The sequence below is a fragment of the Telopea speciosissima genome, chromosome 1, assembly GCF_018873765.1.
Source record: "Telopea speciosissima isolate NSW1024214 ecotype Mountain lineage chromosome 1, Tspe_v1, whole genome shotgun sequence".
NCBI classification, from domain to species: domain Eukaryota; kingdom Viridiplantae; phylum Streptophyta; class Magnoliopsida; order Proteales; family Proteaceae; genus Telopea; species Telopea speciosissima.
The window spans coordinates 37,300,113-37,313,772 of record NC_057916.1 but is presented as its reverse complement, the minus strand read 5'-3'; the positions used below and the strand labels follow the sequence as shown (position 1 = coordinate 37,313,772).

The 13,660-nt window shown below is 38.1% G+C and overlaps 1 protein-coding gene across 1 annotated transcript in view; it reads right to left on the bottom strand.

Annotated features, from left to right (window-relative positions):
- Window positions 1-11,993, bottom strand: part of LOC122648958 (probable ATP-dependent DNA helicase CHR12) — a 35,724-nt gene extending 23,731 nt beyond the window's left edge. The window contains exons 1-3 of the mRNA XM_043842292.1: window positions 11,940-11,993; window positions 3,803-4,062; window positions 3,468-3,683 (exon numbers count right to left, since the gene is read on the bottom strand). Coding sequence (XP_043698227.1) covers window positions 3,468-3,683; window positions 3,803-4,062; window positions 11,940-11,993 — 530 coding nt within the window. The remainder of the gene's footprint in view (window positions 1-3,467; window positions 3,684-3,802; window positions 4,063-11,939) is intronic.
- Between the last annotated feature and the right edge of the window lie 1,667 nt (window positions 11,994-13,660).

Sequence of the window (13,660 nt, the reverse complement as noted above, 5' to 3'; positions counted from 1 at the left end):
TAATTTACTTTGTGGAATATGAGCCCAACATAGAAGCATAATGATCCAAAACTGGGCCAGAACTTTAAAATGTAGTCTCAAATGCAATGTAGCAGCTATAAGCCTAGGGATTGAATGGGAATTAAGGAAGGGAATGTGTACTAGATTGAATTTAAACCAAATTGAAAAAATTATGAAAGGGAAACTATTTTTATACTTTAAAATAAATTTGCAGTTCAGTTGAAAAAATTGGACATACATTTTCTGAAGCTAGAAGTGGTAATCATCATATTCAACCATTAGCAAACATCTGAGAAATTAACCTTTTACATCCACCAAATACAAATCAAAGAAAACAAACTAAAAGCTTGAGATGGAGATGAAATGAGGCTCTAACTATGATGCAACCATCTATTGGAGGAATCAATCAAGAGTCAAAAGTTGCGCATAACATTAAATAGCTATTTAAAGTTCTACTTCCATACATGGTACAAGATCTCAGTGAGATCTCGCTTTTATCTCGGTTTCGTGGACTACTGCAACGAGATGCTTGGCGATATATAAAATATACCATATCTTGATCGAATTCTCGCTATCTCGGTGAGATTTCGATGCTTGTTTTGATTTCGGTTCATCTCGGTCGAACCAGGCCCATTTCTATTGTTTTAAATACCCAATTTCGAACCAAAACTCACCTAACTCGACAATCGACATATCTCGCTCTCTTGTTTGGAAAACTCCTCCAAACAGTTGCTTTTCACAATTTTTGTTGGGAAATGACACATAAACTGCGGGCACCATCTAGTAATGGTGGCTCTCGATCGAGTTCCTTACGTTTCGGAGATATATACCCTAGGTTAGGGTACCTCCAATACGCTGATGATTCCATTTATAGGGCTGTTGTGGACAACTTCGAGCATTACTTCCAACATAATATGTTATGGCCACCAATTGTGATTCAATCAGAGCAGATTCGACAAAAACAACATGGTCGGGCCCGGCACTCATTTCAGTACTAGCTACTAGGATAGTAGGATCCTAGGATCCTAGGACTTGTTACACTTGTATTTGTTTAATCTATGTCTCTTTCTAAGTTTCTAACCGTTCGCTACCATTTCACCTAAAAGCTAGAACTGCTAGGGAAGGGCAATGTCAATTTATATATCAACACTAACAATTATTAACAAACCATGTATGATTATGAATATGATGCCTAATGCATTAAATGGTTTATAGTTTGATGTTTTTTAATTCTTAATGCTTAATTAAGCTGTTTTACACCTCTACTTTAATTATATGTGTTCTAAATATTGTGTAGAATAGCCTAGGGTAGAGCTCACCTATGCCGTAGACTACCAACCTAGGGTCCGAAGTCAAAGTACCATTTTGGGTTTGAATTTGTAAAAACTAATGTTTCCATTGTGTTTAGAAGGTCTAAAATAGGGTGTATGTCAAGTTTCAGGACCTATCTTGGCCATATGGCCACCTAGTTTTGATGGGGGGAAAAAATACAACAACTCGCCGAGATCTCGGCAGAACTCGGTTTCATGGCTGGTCGAAACCGAGTCCTTAAACCTTGCTTACATAGGAGTTAATGGAAACCCAAAACCCAGTACACGGTCAAACTTGTCAGCTGCAAACTCTAACCAAAGAAGAGACAGAACTAATTGTTGTCTTTCCATGTTCACGTTCTAGTGCAGGTCTCCTAGGAAATTTTCCTTTTATCTGCCTCCTCCCCAAATAAGTATGAAATTATTTGCCGGCCTGGGGAAGTGGTTACATGCGTATAATACAGATTAATAATCTCATTAAGTACTATGTATGTCACAACTACATATCACCAATGTGAAAAATGAAAATGATCATGGAATGCTACAAAATACTAACACTATTAAGACTTCTCGTATGGAAGTTCCCAACCAGAATCATGTTGTTTAGTCTTTGCTTATTGGAACTCGTTTCATGCATAGAAAGAAAAAAAAAAAAAAGAAAACAGGCCTTACTCCATCTGAAGATCAGTGTAGGATTTACTGAAAGAATGAGAAGGAACACCACCATATCTCCTACTTCCTAATACATTTGTTTATTCAGATCTTTTTTCTCATGAGACGAAAATGGTGACCTTGATCTACAATTTGGTATAATCTGGAAGGCAATGTTCCAGTGTCCTAGTTCATGAAAGCACAAGGGAAAGAACTCCAGGTTCACCTACATACATATGATGCATCATGCATGAGCAGCATGAATTGTGCATGAGCGACATGAAAAAGATATGAAATATTTTTTCCTATTAGCTGTATTGCTGGTATAGAAACAAATTATAAACAAAATAAGTGCAGCTGAAATGAGTAAGTTGAGATGGATGAGTGGAAAAACTAGAAAATATTGAAAATTAGTTGAAAAACTAGAAAAGATAGAATAAGAATGGAAAAAAAACTATGGTGATCTAGGAGTGATGCAAAGGAAGCTAAGTTGAAGGAGCATCATCTAATGCGGTATGGACATTTGCAACAGAGGCCATCGAGTACAGTGGAAGGAGAGTGATATGATAGAGATTAGAGTTAAAAGACTGGGCTTAGATCAAAAGTGACTCGGGAAGAAGTAGAGAGCAAATATATGAATTGCCTAGGATTGACAACTACCCTGACCTTAAAAAAAAGCCGAGTGGTGAAACAGAATCCACTAGTCAACCCCATTTAGTTGGGAAAGGCTTAGCTGAATTGAGCTGTATTGCTGTTATCTAACTCATTTGACCTGACATGCAACTTTTATAAAAAATAGTCATTCCTTACATAGTTTGAATGCATAAGACCTGGGCTTTTTTCTTCTTTTTTTTTTTATAATTTTTACCGAAAATAAAAAATTATCATCAATTGTCATAAACTCATAATCATATTCAGTCTAAATTGATATATTTTTGTATTACATCTAAGGTGGGAAAATAGATGAGAAAGGAGAGGAAATACATCCGTCTTACAAATTCTTTCTTGTTGGTGAATCACCAAATAGTATATTATGCAACCTGAAAAAACAGAATGACATTCTTGCCACCATTTAGAGATGCCAAAGTTCTGCCCACCCTCTAAACCTAGGATAAACCTCTCCCCCCCACCCTACCCCAACCCCCACCCCCACCTAAAAAAAAAGAAGAAAGTGATAATCTAACAAAGCACATGATTAGAGGAAATGAATGTCTTGGAAACAACACCCAATAAATATGTTAAATTATCACTATTAAATTTGGACATAGAAGCTCCCAGAATGATGTTGCATGTCAACATATAAAAAGACTAAAGGAGAATGAAAGTAATATGTACAGACAACCAAATGACACGTACTGGCAAATAAGGCATTACACCATGAAAAGAGAAATAAACAAAGTTTTATAAACTTCTTTTTTTTTTAGGGGGGAGGGGTGAGAAGGGGCTTAAAGAAAGAAAGAAATAGGGGGGAAAAAAAATGCTCTGTAAAAAGTACAATTAGCATACTCTGCCAAAGTCCGGGCAAGAGCAGACTCATGATTTTTCAATCGATGTCCTTCATCAACAATCATGTAGTGCCACTGAATTTTCTTCAAAAATGATTTGTCTCGCATAATGAGATCATAGTGGGTTATCATCACGTTGAATTTTCCATCCCCAGAATACTCTTCCCTCATAATCTTTCTCTCATCTTGACGCCCATCATATAAAATAGCCATGATACTGGATAATAAAAGAAGTCCTCAAGAAAGTCAAGTGTAAATAAATTATAAAAGATAACAAACACAAAAAATGAAAACTTAAGAGGGGGGGGGGGGGAGTGTAGGATCTTCAAACAGTACCCAGGAGCCCAGGTTGCAAATTCATTGACCCAATTTGGCAATACAGCCTTTGGAGCCACAATCAAGTGGGGCCCAACCACACCCTTTTTCTCCATTAGATATGCAACCAATGATATGGTCTGAATTGTCTTTCCTAAACCCATCTCATCAGCTAAAATCCCATTTAGATTGTTGTTAAACAAAGATAGCATCCACTGAAGTCCTTCCAACTGGTATGGTCTTAATTCTCCCCCTTGAAGCATGGCTGGTTGCTCCATCACCTGTAAAGTTAAAAATTTAGATTCTCTGCTCCTGGTTTAAATCAAATATCTACTATGAGATACTAAACCTTGCAGAAATCAAGCAGTACTTTTGCCTCTTAATTATATAAAAAGTTACAGGAACTTTCCATAGATGGGGTTGTACTGAACTATACAGGAAAATGAATTTCCAAACAAACAAGGGGGAATAAAGAGAGGAAGATGACATTTTTCTTGGTCTACAAAATTTTGAATGCAATTGGGGTTCCAAGATTTTCACTGGAATATATCCAAAATAATGAAAATTCTGTGCAAGCAGTGAAATGTTCGGAAAATGCAATTTCAATAAGGTGCCATTAGGAAAAAAAAACATATAATCATTATTAAGACTCAAAGGGCTATAACAAGCATCTATGTATATATGGGCTTAGCCTGGTGCTTCTCAGTTGGAGGTCTATGGACCTCTACACCGTGGGATTGTATTGTCTAGGTAGTTTCTAAGTAGTTTAGATAATTTTTATTTCTTTCTTTCCTATAGTAACTAGACTAGACTTTAGTTTCCTATTATGTTTAGACTTTAGAGTTCGATTTTGACTATGTAATTGTTCAGCCATAATATAAATACATTGGCTTGGGGCAATAGGAATTTATCTTCTATTGTACAACCTTTCTCCCTCTCTCAGTCTTCCATCTTCTTACTCTCCTCTCTTTCTCTGGTTCTGATATTTGGTGTGTTTAAGTTCTGATCTAATTTCATGGTATCAGAGCTACATCAGTAATTATTACCTACACTTGATTCTGGTTTTGAAAGTCCCAAGGGTTCTTTGTGATGTAGATCACAGGTCCATGTGTAGCCATAGGAACAAGGCCCCAAAACCAGCAGAGTGTAGTTGTGGGATTCAACTGCTGTGGAAGGCAGCCGGGTCTTGATGGACCAGATTTCTAATTTTGAGGAGCATATCATAAGGAATGAGCAAGAACCTGTCCAGGTTCATCCCCTCCCCCCTATCGTCCAGCATATTTTGTGGAAGATTATCTTCAGATTAGCCAGCATATTTCCAGATTTGAAGAGGATATCGTCCAGCATGTCAAGCCAATATTCTGCCTACATTACAGGGATCGACCAGCTTTCTTTTTGGGAAGTGATTGGCCATATCGACTAACCTTATTTGAAGAGATATTTCCAGAATCAAATAAAGATTAGCCATTGTACAGCCTACAGAATATATTCTTCAGAGTTTGGTGGCCCCCATGGCTATTGCATGGAGAAGACTTTAGAGGATTATGACGGCTTGTAATTAGTCCTATAATTTAGGGAATTATGGTTTCTTGCTTAGAGGTTTATTAATTAAAGATTAGTTTCTATTTTATAGGTTGTTTTATGTAATTGGTAGTTCTTTTCTAAGCAAGAAAGAGTTCTTTTTTATGTAATGGAAAGTTTCTATTTTTAGGATTCTTCAGTTTTAGTTAATTAGATTGTTATTACGATTTTATTTTATTTCTAGAAGACTTTGGTTGTAATCGATTACTATTTAAATAAAGAACAAGGCTGAATACAGCCCACAGTTGAGTTGAAAAAAAAAAAAAAAGAGCTTGGTTAAAGCCATTAATGGCTGTGAGAGACAGGTACAGTGCGAGGCTGTGGGTGAGAGACCCAGGAGAGAGTTGGATACTCAATCCAATCCTATCCTACTTCTCTATTTTCTATTTTCTTCTTTGTTTCTATTCTGTTTTTATTTCCCTGCAAATCTGAGATCTACCAAGGTTCCAAACTACTGCTGGGATTCATTAATTCAATAGAAGATATCATGTTACCATAGTTGCTTATTGAAGAAAACCTTAAAATACTCTATGGATGCTGTTCTTCATTGAACAGTTTACGATCCTCCTGGAGAATTGGTTATTTTGATGCTGATTGGACTGGTGCTGCCAACGATCATCGATCAACCACCGAATATTGTACATTTTGTTGGTGGTAATCTTGTATCTTGGAGGAGTTAGAAACAGAGTATAAAGCTATGGCTCATACTACAACAGAATTGATGTTGGTTGAATTCTTACAAGAATTAGGTTTCTTAGTTCCTAAACCAACGAAGATGTATTGTGATCAAGGTTTCTAAATCTCAGTTTCGAGGCCGGTTTTGACCCTAGCCAAAACCAAGATTTCCCAGGTTTCAACCGTAACCTGGGATTTTCTGGGCAAAACTCAACATGTCATGTGCTGTCAAAATTGGTCAAAACTAGTAAAAATGGTCAAAACTTGGTATTTTCTGGTTGAAACCACCGAAATGTGCGAAATAAGGTTGAAACTGGTCGAACCTTGGTACGATTCAGTATCGACTCAAGGTTTCGTCTCGGTTTCTTGCAAAACCGAGATATCTCAGTTTCAACCGAGATTTAGAATCATGATTGTGATAATCAAGCTACAATTTGTATTGCTACCATGGTTCAAAATTTCGCGATACATTGCCGAAATTTTGGCAAATTTTGTAAATTTCGACACTACCGAGACGAGATGGGCTTCCGAAATGAAAAATCTTCAAATTTCGGTATATTTCGGCATGCCACCGAATTTGAACAATTACGAAATTTCAGCAAATTTCGTAAATTTCGACACTACCGAGACAAGATGAGCTTCCGAAATGAAAAATGTTCAAATTTCGCCAAAATATCGCCGAACCTGTTACATTCCTATGCACGCGACTCTTTAAACTTAAGTATAAAAGCAACATCTCGCTGGTCTCGGTCGAAATTTCGGCCGAGACCTTGCAGAGAGTGCTTTTGTTGCTTCTTTTTTTTTTTTTTTTTTTGTCTTCCAAGCCATTCTTTGTGAGGGAAACACTTGTTCTTCATCATTCTCGACGGATCGTCGCCGGAAACACGTTGGAAACACCTCCTAGCACATTTGTGAAGGCTTTTCACTATTTAAGGTACTTTTTTTTCTCTAAAACTATTTTTTTTTGAAAATACTATGTTCAATACTTGTTGGGTGGTGATGATATGATTATATGTTAGACACCAAAGCCCAATCTATAATCTCACGATGTCGAAATTTTTTTTCCATAAGTATTTTATTTTTTTGATTTTCTGATTTAAAATTTTGATTTTCCTACGACAAAAATAGGAAAAAATTAGGGGTAATATAAATTAGATGGGGGTCCATTAAATATGTTAGACACCAATGGCCGATCTATGGCTGCACGCTGTCGAAAATATTTTTCTGCCCATAAATAATTAATTTTATTTTCGGAAATTAAGAAAAATATTTTTTTTTTTTAAATAATTAAATAAGGAAAAATATGAGGTTTTGGTTTGAAAATTTCTGAAAAAAATATGAAAGTAATTTCTACATGTTTTTTAAGTGGATTAGATATATTATGTTTAATCATTTCGGTTTTGTTGTGTTAGGTCAATATTTATATGAAAATTATTTATAAAAAAATGTTTTTAATTATGAGAAAAATATTAAATAGGTATATAATTGTTTTAGTAGTCTCAAAATCTCAATTGAAGTGCTTCTACATTAAGTTTTTAATTATTTGTTTTACTTACATTGCAGTAAACAAGTATTATTATGGCGGATCGTGAAAGACAACATGCGAAAGGAAAGCAGAAGGTAGGGGAAAGTAATCAACAGAGGGAGCAAAGGGAGTAGAGGCAAGCCAAGCGGCCTAGGGGTGACATTGCATGGTTACATGAGTGCCAATTCATGGGGGTAAGAGAAAATCACAATGAAACTATTGCCACATGCAGTTTTTGGGAGGTGGGTCCAGTAGACTTAAACAACATCTAACTGGAGGATCTAAAGATGTTGTACCTTGCCATATGGTCCCTACTAAAGTAGCTAGGGAAGTTAGTGAAAGTTTGAGGGGAAAGATGAAGAGGAAGCCTGACAAGCAGAGGGTAAGGGAACAACTTGAGGAGGCAATGAGGAGTTCAATGGGAAGAGGAGAAGGAGAATACCATGATGATGATGATGACTCTGATGATGATGATGATGACAGTGATGACCCCATCTATGTGCCTGCTGATATATAGATACCACAGGAGGCTAGGGACTTTCAACGGTCTGTTTCGAGGAGTAAAGTTAGTTTTCGAGATGATCAGCAGAGATAAAGAGTAGGGGGTAATGGAGGAGCTGGCACATCTAGAGGAGATGGTAGTGAAGATTCTAGAGCTGGTGAGTTGTTTAATCCTTCTAAAAGATCACAAAGTATGAAGATAGCTCCAACGCCTCTAGCGGTACCAGTACCACCACCATCATCAGATCCTAAACTACATAAGAAGAAAGGAAGCACTCAACCCAAAATCAAAGGAGCATGTAAGAATATGAAGGGGTTAGTGACAGAGTCAATAGCTAAGTGGATGCTATACCATACCACCCCCACCAAACACTGCACAAGGCCCCCATTATGAGACCATGATTGATACAATTACAGAGGCTGGCCCAGGGTTAAAGGGGCCCACCCCATCTGAGGTAATGAATATTTATTTACCTCAACAGAAGGCTGAGATTAAGGATTACATTGATCAAATGAGGACAATGTGGGAGACATAAGGGGTGGCTATAATGGCAGATAGTTGGACTGGGCCTACAAGAAAGTCTATCATCAATTTTATGGTCTATTGTGATGGGAGGACAGTTTTCCTCAAATTTGTGGATGCATCCAAAGAGATAAAGGATGCAAAATACATTTATAAATTGTTGAAGGAAGTGGTTGAACATGATGTAGGAGTAGAGAACGTTGTCCAGATTGTAACGAATAATGGAAACGACTTCAAGAAGACCGGTGAGAAGATGATGAATAACAGTAAGTACCGGCTCTTCTGGACTCCTTGTGCGGCTTATTGTATTGATCTAATGCTGAAGGATATGGGGAAGTTAAAGTTAGGGTAGGGGACTATGACTCCCAGTCCCAATCTCAGGGAGTTACTGGATCATCTTTTGTGAACGACATCTTTGCATACCCTAGCTACCCAACGCACCAGCCGTACATGTTGCCAGCGCCGGCATCACATCATACTGGATCAGTGGGTAGTCATGGTTCTTCTTCATAGATTGGTAACCCATATCCTAGGATAGGTTACCTCTAGTATGTTGATGACTCCATTTACATGGCAATTGTGGATGACTACACTCGTTTCTTCTCCCAACTATACTGTGGTCCACGTATGTCCTTCAAACAGAGAGCAATGGACGTCGACTCCAGTGGAGCATGAGTGGGGTCGATCCAGGAAGGCATAGCAATTATTACTGGGATTTGTTTATGAAAGTTGTGAGTCTTGTGAGTTGTGACTTTGTGTATTGAGTATTGAACTATTGACTATTATAGAGTTTATAAGTTATGACTTATGAACTTATGCACTTATGACTTTATGAGTTTAAACTTTAAAGTTTAAACTAAAGGCTACATTTGACTTTATTTCTGTTTCATTACTTTGTTTAAATTTCTTATTATCTCTTTTAGTACTTAAACAATGTGCATTTAACTATTTATACATCAGGGTCCAACCGTATACTGTCAATCAAAGGTGCAAACCCAAAACACCACTATGAGTTCATTTTTTGCAATATAAAGGTTTAAATGTGTTTATTTATCTTAAATAAGGGTGTACATGAAGTATCAGGCCTTAATATGGCCAAAAATCCACCGAGATGGAGTGCCAAAATATGGCAGAAAAAATACCATATTTCGCCGAAATTTCGGAAATTTTGGAAATTTCGACCAACCCGAAATGGCAAGATGAGACGAAATTTCAAACTATGATTGCTATCAATCCAGTTTTTCATGAAAGGACCAAGCATGCTGAGGTCGATTGTCATTTTATGAGGAATGCAGTTATGCGAAGGATTATTTCAACTTCGTTCGTCAACTCTAGCAGCCAACTTGGTGATATGTTTATAAAGGCATCATTTCAACCTGTATCTCTTGATGGTTGTTCCAAGTTAGGTATGGGACATATATGTTGGAATATGGGTATATCGTGTGACATGGGTCGATCCATAAGATAAGATCGACCCATGGGGTGTTACTTCTATTTTAGTTATTTCCCATTCCTAGTTCCATTCTAACTCTATTTAATTAGTTGGAGAGTTATAGAGTTAGAGTCATATTTGAAATAGGAGTCCTATTTGTAATAGGTTCCAGCTTTACTATTATAAATACATATCGTGGAGGGCTATCATTGTAAGCCATTCACTTATTTCTACATGGTATCAGAGCCTAAATTCGATATCTGAGAAATAATTCTAACCTCCTCCATCGTCTCCCTCCACAATTGATCTCTCCTAGATCAACTAATCCATAGTCCTAAAACCCTAAACCAACCGAGACCCTTCTTCTCTCTTCTCTTCTCTAGTTTCCTTTGTTTCACAGGGGCGGTACTTGGAGGTGATCAAACTATGATCTAGTGCCTGCCCTAGAGCCTACCTACTTTCTTTTATCCTTTTTTTATGATCTCCATGCACAGCGAGATCCCTGTTTGAAGTTTAGAAGACCTGCAGATCAGTTTTTCAAAGCACTGCAGAATTCCTCTTGAGAACTGCAACTTCTTCTTGTTCGAAGATCTGCATACTCCTTTTTTGTTTGAAGACCTGCAGTTTTTTTTGTTGAAGACCTGCAGCAGTTTTTTTTGTGAAGACCTGCAGAATTTTTTTTTCGCAGAAGTCCAGTTGTTTTATACTTGAAGACCTGCAGATTTATTTCTGTAACTCTGCAATTTATCCTTGTTCAAAACAAATCTACAGTTGTTTATTTACACAACCTGCAGATTTTTATTTTTGAAGGCCAATTATTTTTTACCTATTGTAGAATTTTCTGCAACTTTCTGAATCTCTCAGTTATTGAAGATCTCACAGTATGCTTGACTCAGATGCATCTACCACCACCACTGGCCAATCCTTTACACAGGGAAACCATCATGACTATCCCTCTTTTCCTGTCAGCCCGATAAAGCTCGATGGCACTAATTACTTACTTTGGTCTACACAAATGTTTCTTTCCATTGATTCAAGGGGCTATAAGGGATATATATATGGTACCACTGTCAAACCCAGTGAAGCTGGTCCATTACAAGACAAGTGGAGTTCCAGCAACTCTCTTGTTATGGCTTTTCTTCTTAGTGCAATGACTCCATCCATTGCCCGTGGCTATACACTACTTGATTCAGCCGCAAAAATTTGGAAAGCTGCTAAAGGTACCTATTCCCAGGTAGGGAATGATGCACAAGTTTATGATATTCAACGAAAGATCCATGCAACCAAACAGGGTGAACTTACTTTATCTGAATACTACTGTGAACTCCGTAGCCTGTCGCAAGAGCTTGACTAGTATGATAACTTTCAGCTTGATTGTCCTTCTGATATTACCAAATTTCAGCTTAGGAAGGATAAATTCAGAGTATACACTTTTTTGGCTGGCCATAATGTGGAATATGATCAGCTTCGGTCTCAAGTTCTGAGTCGTTCTCCTTTTCCCACTTGGAGCAAGCCTACTCTATGATACAATTGGAAGATACTCGTTGTTCCACCATGTTACCACCTACACAGCCAGAGAGATCTGCTTTACTGTCTTCTAAGGGTAACTCTTCTAGTACACGTTCCTCGTCTGAGAAGGAACCTCTTAAATGTACTCATTGTGGAAAGGAACGACATACTGTGGATTTTTGCTGGAAGTTGCATGGTCGGCCATCTGACTCTTCTAATGGTGGTGGTCGTGGTCGCGGTAGAGGCCGTGGTCGTGGTCGTGGTGGTCGTGGTGGCACACAGGCCCATCTTTCTGAAGCCACTGAAACAGCCCCTACTACCACACTTTCTGCAGAGGAACTTGCAGTCTTTCGTCGTATGATGACTAACTTCACCACTTTATCTGCACCTGCCTCTACCTCGACTGCGGTTCCTTCTTCTGAATCGAACCTTGTTCTCCAAACCAGCTATTTCTTTTGCTGGTCATTATGCTCCGGCATTATCTCATCCTTGGATAATCGATTCCGGAGCCACTGACCACATGACTGGTCAGTCCAATTTATTTTTCCGTTATTCTCCTTGTTCCGGCAAAGATAAAATTAAAATAGCCGATGGTTCTCTTTCCTCTGTCTCCGGGAAGGGAGCCATCCATTGTTCTCCTTTATCTTTGTCCTCTGTTTTACATGTTCCTAAGTTAACTTCTAATTTGCTTTCTATCAGTAGTTTGACATCTGATCTTAATTGCAAAGCTATTTTTTATCCTTCACATTGTGTCTTTCTGGACTTGGGGACAGGGAGAACAATTGGAACTGGTAAAATGCGTGGTGGTCTTTACTTGCTTGACAATGATCTTATCTATAATACTGTCAATAAATCTGGACAGGCTCTTACTGCTACTTCCGCTGAACATCATTTATCTGAATTGCACCGATGGCATTGTCGACTGGGACACCCACCTTTAGGGACCTTAGCTAAAATTTTTCCTGCTTTATTTCAGCATTGTAACCCTCACTCTTTATTATGTGAGGCTTGTGTTTTTGCAAAACAAACTCGTTCTATCTATTCTAGTTCAAATAAATGATGTTCTAAGCCTTTTTCTATGATTCATTCTGATGTCTGGGGTCCCTCACGTACCTCTTCTTTTTCTAGTTTTAAGTGGTTTGTCACCTTTACTGATTGTCACACACGCACCACTTGGGTTTATTTGATGCGACACAAGAGTGAAGTTTTTTCATGTTTTAAAGTCTTTTATAGCATGGTTCAAACTTAGTTTCAAGCTACCATTCAAACTCTCAGGAGTGACAAAGGTCGTGAATATTTAGATGGAGCCTTTCAATTATTTCTAGCTACTCAGGGTATTATTCATCAAACCAGTTGCGTTGATACTCCACCCCAAAATGGAGTGGCTGAACGCAAAAATAGACATCTTCTTGATGTAGCTCGCTCTATTATGTTTGAAATGCATGTTCCTTCTCATTTTTGGGGAGAGGCTGTTTGACAGCTGCCTATCTTATCAATAGGATGCCCTCTCGGGTACTTGACTATAAGTCCCCTCTTGATCTTTTGAAGGGGTCTTCCACCTATATTATTCCTCCAAAAATTTTCGGATGTGTTTGTTTTGTTCGCAACCACTATGCCCATGGTAAACTTGATCCCCGCGGGGCTCCGCTGTATTTTCATTGGCTATTCTCCCACCCAGAAAGGGTATAAATGCTACCATCCTACATCTCGTCGTATTTTTATTTCCATGGATGTGGTTTTTCATGAGGCGGTGGCTTTCTTTCCATCTTCGGCACCTCTTCAGGGGGAGTCCATTCCTACTTTAGAAGAAGTGTTGATTCCTATTCCTCCGCTACATGAACCTATTGATGACTATCATGTACCTTTAGATGATGATGTTCAGGGGGAGCAGCAGGTACAGCCAGCAAAAGACTTTAGACAACAGTATTATCGAAAGAACAAAGAAGGGCAACAACAGCCCACCACTGCAGCATTACCATACCAAGAGTTATCCTCTGAACCAGGACCGAATGACACCTCCTCTGGTAATAATTCTAATCCTTTAGATGCTGCTCTTTCTCCTATTCCTTCTGATCCATCACTTGATCTACCCATTGCTCTTAGAAAGGGAAAAAGGTCTTGTATGCAACATCC